Source organism: Silene latifolia, chromosome 8, assembly GCF_048544455.1.
Source record: "Silene latifolia isolate original U9 population chromosome 8, ASM4854445v1, whole genome shotgun sequence".
NCBI classification, from domain to species: domain Eukaryota; kingdom Viridiplantae; phylum Streptophyta; class Magnoliopsida; order Caryophyllales; family Caryophyllaceae; genus Silene; species Silene latifolia.
This window is the reverse complement of record NC_133533.1, coordinates 29,090,945-29,098,646: the sequence shown is the minus strand read 5'-3', so window position 1 is coordinate 29,098,646 and position 7,702 is coordinate 29,090,945. Positions and strand designations below refer to the sequence as shown.

At 40.7% G+C, this 7,702-nt stretch overlaps 2 protein-coding genes across 2 annotated transcripts; one reads left to right on the top strand and one right to left on the bottom strand.

Annotated features, from left to right (window-relative positions):
• Window positions 1–1,109: 1,109 nt before the first annotated feature.
• LOC141594932 (protein NDR1-like) lies at window positions 1,110–1,715 on the top strand. Its single transcript, XM_074414911.1, has one exon. It carries the CDS (start codon window positions 1,110–1,112, stop codon window positions 1,713–1,715), a length of 606 nt encoding a protein of 201 aa, XP_074271012.1.
• A 4,140-nt stretch (window positions 1,716–5,855) lies between these two features.
• Window positions 5,856–6,608, bottom strand: LOC141594931 (uncharacterized). Its single transcript, XM_074414910.1, has one exon. The coding sequence runs from the start codon at window positions 6,606–6,608 to the stop codon at window positions 5,856–5,858; it is 753 nt and encodes a 250-aa protein (XP_074271011.1).
• Between the last annotated feature and the right edge of the window lie 1,094 nt (window positions 6,609–7,702).

The window sequence follows — 7,702 nt, the reverse complement described above, 5'->3', positions numbered from 1 at the left end:
TTTAAAATAAAACAAAAGTGAAATGCATAAAGAATAATAAAATCGGTATTGCTTTTTCACATACGCCTTTTACTCTTTCACATACGTAATTTACAAGGTTACCCTTGTCATTTCTTCATCCTTTTCCCCAATCAATTATTTTTCTCCCTTCCCTAATCCCCCTTCACCATTAAATCACCCCTACCCATCTCCATTAACCACCACACACCTCCATTAACCACCATCTCGCCGGCCGCACTCCCCACTTCCCGCCACTCCGGCCGACACCAGTCCCTGCTCCGACCTCGGCCAGCCACCCCTGCACCGGACTCCCTTCCCCTGCGACTGCCGCACTCCCCTCCCATCCCCCTGAGATTCCGAGTCCGGCTACCACCGCACAACGTTTAGTAAGCAAACTTTCCTATCATACAAATTGACTAATGCTAGTCTTGTCTTTGGCTACATTTTACCGAGAAAGGGAACATATCTTGAATTCTAAACCATTGTGTAGGTAACCAGTCGACAAAGACGAGCATCACGACATTAAGCCATCATTTTCAAGAGATGCTTCAATCTCGATTATAAACCCAATTTTAGGTCAAAATAATTAATAAGAAATAAACAACTTTTAATAATTGCTAAACAAATTAGTATTACTTCATTAATCGAAGAATTTGAAGAATTATAATCCATTGTTCAAGTTTTAGAAGAATTAGGTTTTAATTTTAGGGAGAATGGTATATAAAATACCTAGTTTGTTTAGATTTAGAAAAAGGGTAGAGTATGGAAATTTTATGAAAAAAAGTATGTGAAAGAGTAAAAGGCGTATGTGAAAGAGCAACACCCAATAAAATAAATGTTTGTCAATCATATCTATAAAATTTAATTCGTTTAAGTTAAGACGGATACTTCTCCCCCGTAAATGAAAATTTGTGTTTCCTTACATAGATGTGGCTTACACGAACTTTAATATACTCGTATTGTATTGTATATTTATATATAAGTTGACTTGTACTTGTTCTAGTCATTAAAATAACACAAATAACCATCATTTATAATTCCATCATTGCTTTCATTATTATTCCTTAACCCCATCCATAAACTTTCTTCCTTGTCAAAACCAAACAACAATGTCATCAGGACAAGCAAAAAGTTGTTGTAGCTGTGGTTGTCTTGTTTCAACAGCAATTTCCGCCATTTTTCTATGGCTTGCTTTCAGAATCCTAACCCCTACATGCTCCATTGAAAACTTTGACGTTTTTGCCCTTCAAAAAACACCTAACAACAACTCTATCCACTACGATCTCAAGCTCAAAAACCGAAACTTCAACAAGGGAATTTACTATGATGCCCTCAACCTTACATTTTACTACAAACCTAACCGTAGTAACTTTCCTGTAGGAAATGTCACTATTGACTCCTTCTACCAGGGGTTTTGGAAGAGTACTCACCGGGTCGGCGATATCGAGCCTAAAGGGGTAAATTTGAAAAATGCGAATGGCGACGCGGTTTTTAGGGTGGAACTGGCGACGGAGGTGAGGTATAGGAGTCCATTGTGGAAGACTAAACGACACAGTTTGGTTGTTGGGGCTGACTTGAAAGTCAACGATCAAGGAAGTTTGATTAAGGGTAAGGGTAATAATGGAATTAAATTAAGCTCGGCTCCTGGAAGGAGGATGAGCTGGATTAGTGTGGGGGGTATTTTGGGTACTTTGTTTTTTATTCATTCCTTGTAGGCTGGATTTTGAATTTGGCTTTTGTCATTATTCTTGTCCCTATTTTGTTTTATTTTGGGTGTATTTGTGTTTTTATGCTTTATTATGTTCTCGTGGCTGTGTGATTTTGGGCTTTATTTGAACACAAAATTTCATTTGTGACGGCATACCATTTTCTCTCACAAATGACCCAAATAGAGGAGAGAGGGAAGCACATGGAGGTACCCTTACCTTGTCCCCCCTATTCGTTTTGTGAGTGGCATTACCCGTCACTTGCTCCGACCCGTCTTCAGCAAGACTAATTATTATTTGAATTGTAACTTTTATTTCTATTATTCTTTTCGATTGTAATTTTCATTGATTATGTTGGTTGGAATAAAGACGATTCAATTTAAATGTTTTGTTAAACATGTTAAAAGGATTATATTGCTTGCATATTGCTTTGCTTCTCAACACATATATATACAATCTGATTACCAACAAACTTTAGTCTAAGTGCCTTGATTTAGGCTAAGTGCCTTGATTTAGGCCTTATGTTAAGTAGTGCCTTGATTTAGGCTGAGTGCCTTGATTTAGGCCTTTTTGGTATTTAGATATTATACTAATACCCCCCCTCAAGCTGGAGCATGTAAATCAAGAATGCCCAGCTTGCCGAGAAGAGCGAGAAATTGCGATGCCCCAAGAGCCTTAGTGAGGATATCAGCCAACTGATCGGTGGTGGAAACGTGGGAGGCTACTATCAAACCTTCAGTAATAGCGTCACGCACAAAATGGCAATCAATCTCAATATGTTTCGTGCGTTCGTGGAACACGGGATTATGACCGAGCTGGAGAGCGGATTCACTGTCTGAAAAAACTGACATGGGCTGAGAAAAAGTGACTCCCAAATCCAAAAAAAGACTTTTCAACCATTTTAACTCACACACAAGGTTTGCCATAGCCCGATATTCGGCTTCAGCAGAAGACAAAGACACTGTGTGTTGTTTACGTGTTTTCCACGAGATGGGTGATCCGCCAAGAAAAATGTACCAACCGGTGACGGAGCGACGAGAGTCAGAACATGTACCCCAATCAGAATCACACCAACCGGTGATAGAGAGAGAGCTATCAGCTCGTAAAAGCAGACCTTGACCCGGGCTCCCTTTGAGATACCGAACAACCCGAAGTGCGGCGGTCATGTGCTCATTGCGTGGCTGGTGCAAGAAACGAGACAAGATGTGGACGGCATAAGAGAGGTCAGGCCGAGTGACAGATAGATAAACAAGCCGACCCACTAACCGCCTATATGACTCAATATCGGAGAGAATATCACCAGTAGCTTCGGCCAGCCTATGATTTTGCTCGATGGGAGTAGTAGCGGGCTTGGACCCAAGTAATCCAGTTTCGGAAATGATGTCAAGTGCATATTTGCGCTGGGAAATATAAATGCCTTCGCCACTCCGAGAGACTTCAAGGCCCAGAAAATATTTCAAGGGACCTAAATCTTTCATATGGAAACAGTTCCCTAAATATTCTTTAAATTTGGCAACAGCGGAAGAATCATTACCAGCGATGACTAAGTCATCCACATAAATAAGAATAAAAAGACGAACTTGGTCATGCGAGTAAGAAAATAATGAATAATCCGAGTAAGACTGTTTGAAACCATATACCTTGAGAGCGGAAGTGAGCTTAGCAAACCAACACCTCGGAGCTTGCCGGAGACCATATAATGATTTTTTGAGACGACATACTTTACCTTCCTTCCCACGGCTGAAAACCGGGAGGGAGGCGCATATAGACTTCTTCGGCAAGATCACCATGTAAAAAAGCATTATTGACATCCATTTGGTGTAGCTCCCATTTTTTAATAGCGGCAACAGCGAGGAGAGCACGAATTGTACCCATTTTGACAACCGGAGCAAAGGTCTCTCCATAGTCAAGTCCTTCGACTTGGTGATTTCCGAAGACTACAAGGCGGGCTTTGAGACGTTCAACAGTACCATCGGACTTATACTTAATTTTGTACACCCATCGACACCCAAGTGCTTTTTTATCAGATGGAAGGTCAACCAAATCCCATGTACCATTTCGCTCAAGAGCAACAATCTCTTGTTGCATTGCACCACACCATTTAGGATCACGAATGGCGTCTTTAAAAGACGGGGGTTCTATTCCGGCTGTTATAGCAGCAAGAAAATCACGTTGCTTGACAGAAAAAATGTTGCAATTGACATAATTAGCAAGGTTATAGGGTGTACCTGAGGATGACGTTGGAGAGCTAGGTGTGCTGGAGGAAGGAGACGGACTGTTTGCGGTGTCAAGCACATAACCCGAGAGTCGAGAATTAGGGAATTTCAATCGCCGACCTTTACCCATTTCAGGTTCGGATGGAAGGACAGGGACTGTTGGGTCCGTGGTAGAGGAGGAAGGGCCTGGTGCGTCCTGTTCAGTGGGAGATGATGCTGCTGTTGGGTTGTCTACAGCCGGGTTCGTGGCAGGCCTCGAACCAGCAGCAGTGAGGGTATCATGTGGCTCGACCACGGTCTGAAATGGCTCATCAGCTATGGGCATATCATCGGGTGTAAGAGGCGAAGTAGCTGTAGTAGTGGGAGCGACAAATGGAAAGACGGACTCATGAAAAATAACATCACGAGACACAAAGAAAGTTTCGGTTTCCATATCGTAAAGTTTCCATCCTTTTTTATTACTAGGATATCCAACAAAAATACTACGACGACTTCGCTTCTCAAATTTGTCCCCATTAGTATTTTGATTATGGGCATAGGATAAACAACCAAACACCCGCAAATTCTCATAAGACGGTGCAACCCCATAAAGACACTCATATGGAGTCGAATTGTGAAGCAATGGTGAAGGTGTTCGGTTAATTAAGTAAACAGCAGACAATATACATTCACCCCAAAAAGTTTTTGGTAAATTGGCTTGAAAGCGGAGAGCTCGGGCGACATTCAAAATATGGCGGTGTTTACGCTCAACTCTCCCGTTTTGTTGTGGAGTACCCACACAAGAGGTCTCAAATTTGATACCATTCTGGAAAAAATATCCAGCCATAGCATTAAATTCGTTTCCATTATCACTTCTCACATTTTTTATAGTCTTAGAGAACTGAGTTTGAACCATATGAATAAAACTCATAAACATATCCGTGACCTCAGTTTTGTCAAGCAACAGATAAACCCAAGTGGCACGGGAATAATCATCCAAAATAGTTAAAAAATATTTCGCACCACAAGAAGAGACAGTACGATAAGGACCCCAAAGATCGCAATGAATTAACTCAAATAAATCTGAGGCACGCTTATGGTTTGTAAGAAAACTGTCACGGTGGTGTTTTGCTAAATGACAAGCATCACACACATTGTCTTTAATTGAAAATAAATTACTAAAGAAGGGTATAGTCTTGACCACTTTAGCCGACGGATGCCCAAGACGCCTATGCCAAAGGTCGAATTTCCCTTGTCCAGTCACCGTATGCACCGTCAATGGTCTTGTCCCCGCAACAATCCAAAACAGTCCGTCCCTCAGTTCACCTGCTCCAATCGTCTTCCTCAAAGAAGGGTCCTGAATAAGACAAGTATTTTTAGTAAACTCAAAAGAATAAGTATGATCAGTGGTAAGTTGTGAAACTGAGATCAAATTGCACGTCAAAGTAGGAACAAATAATACGTTTCGGAGAGTAATAGAGTCATTAATATAGACGGATCCCATTACGGAAGCCACAATTTGTTGGCCATTCGGAAGACCAACGATTTACTAGGTATTTGAGTTTGATCCTCCAAACATGATAAAGTTCCTGTGACGTGATTAGAAGCACCCGTATCAATAATCCATTTATACATACCGTTAAACGATCCGAGTCCAACAGGAGTTTGTCAAGGTGTTCGTTATTACCGCATTGGCACGAACAGAGGGTCCGAAGCAATTTTGTTTGCTGCTTTGCTCGAACCTCGCCCCACCTCGCACCAGTCCACGACTTGAAGAACGAGCCACCAAACACGGTACTCAGCAATAGTGCGAGGCCTTTCACCCCACCAATCAGGAAAGCGATTAGTTTTGAAGAAGCATTTAGCCGCGTCATGGCCACGGGTTTCACAAAGAGAACAGAGAAGTTTTAGTTTTTCACTTCTCTCCTTATCACGAAGGAGCCTCCAATCAGTATTACCCGGAGGGAGGAGTTGCAAATATAGCAACTTCAGTGGTGGTGGAGTGGGTTTCAGCGCGTAAACGCTCCTCTTGAAGGACAATATTATAAGCGCGAGTAAGAGAAGGCAACGGCTCCAATTGAAATTGAGAAGATCGGATATTACCGTAAAGAGTATGATCGAGTCCCATAAAAAATTGATGCAACCGTTCATTGTCTTGACGCTTGACGGCCTTCTCCGTGATCCCGCACTCGCATTTGCCACAACGACAAGCAAATGGCGGTTCATGCTTAACAATCGAGTCCCATAGAGACTTAAGCTTCCCGAAATAGGAAGTCACATCCATTCCTTTTGTTTGCTTGCAGTTGTGCAACTGTGTCTTGAGGCCGTGGATCATCGTGCCGTCGATAACTGCATATTGCCCTTTAATGTCGGACCACAAAACAGAGGCATCATCAGGATAGTCAATATAATCGAGTAAACTCGGATCAATCATATTGCGTATCCATTGAACAATTGTACAGTTAACGACAACCCAATTCTCGAGGTCGAATTCCTTTGTGGGTTTTTCTATGGTCCCATCAACGAATCCGAATTTACGACGAGATTTGAGAGAAAAAGTCATGGACCGTTGCCAAGCGTCGTAGTTATCACGACGTAAAATAACGTTTGATATTTTTGCCCCCGGAACATCATGTGAACCGAGATAATATGGGCTGAGAGGATCGATTTTTTGAGGAGGGTCAGTGGAGATGAGACTCCCTGTCATGGCTGCGGAGGAAATAATTTTCGTGGTGGATGATTTAGGGTGTTTGTGTGATACCTGGAATTCCTGATACCATGTTAAACATGTTAAAAGGATTATATTGCTTGCATATTGCTTTGCTTCTCAACACATATATATACAATCTGATTACCAACAAACTTTAGTCTAAGTGCCTTGATTTAGGCTAAGTGCCTTGATTTAGGCCTTATGTTAAGTAGTGCCTTGATTTAGGCTGAGTGCCTTGATTTAGGCCTTTTTGGTATTTAGATATTATACTAATATGTTTGAAATTCAATACTTTATACAGTATTTTGCTTCATATAAAAATGCCATAATCGGACTTAATAGTTCAATTATTGTTTTATCTAATGAAGTCACATACACACATCTTATGTTATTGGTTTCATTAGTAATAATACATGACTCAACCTGCATTTCTTCGTCCTAAACATATTTCAAAAGTAGATCTTTGATCGAATATATTCAAAAACCATGATGTTTACTGTTTAGGATGAATTAAAGCAGAGTCTGAGTGCCTTGTGCTTTGGAACAAGGTCGAAATCAAAGCATGTGAGGTAACTTTAAAGGGTTCACCATTGCACTTGCGCCACAAAATATGGTCACCGCCCTATTTGCATTACACAAAGGGTTGTTAGTAAATAAAAAAAATTATAGTTAGAAGTCTTTTTTTATGAAAAATATACGATATATCCATATACCATGTTGCATTGATCAAGAGTTGCAGGAACATTTGCTCACAATTGCTCTTCAGTACCAGTATACGAAGAAGCGACGAAACTTGCTTCTAATGTGATTTCAGCGAAAGAGCTTTGGTCTACCGAGGACAATTATATTCCTACGTACACGAAATACTTGTACTAATTTTATTTCCCGTTAGAGTGAACACACATATAACCAAATATTACTATTTTTTTTCCAGCATCCAGGGGCGGACGCAGAAATTTCTTACAAAGGGGGCTCTTAACAAAAATTTTCAATACATTTTCAAAGAAAATTTTAAAAAATATATTTTTAATTTTTTTTCGCTTAAACTAATATTGTCCGGAGTATAATGTAAAAATATAAAAAGAATTGAT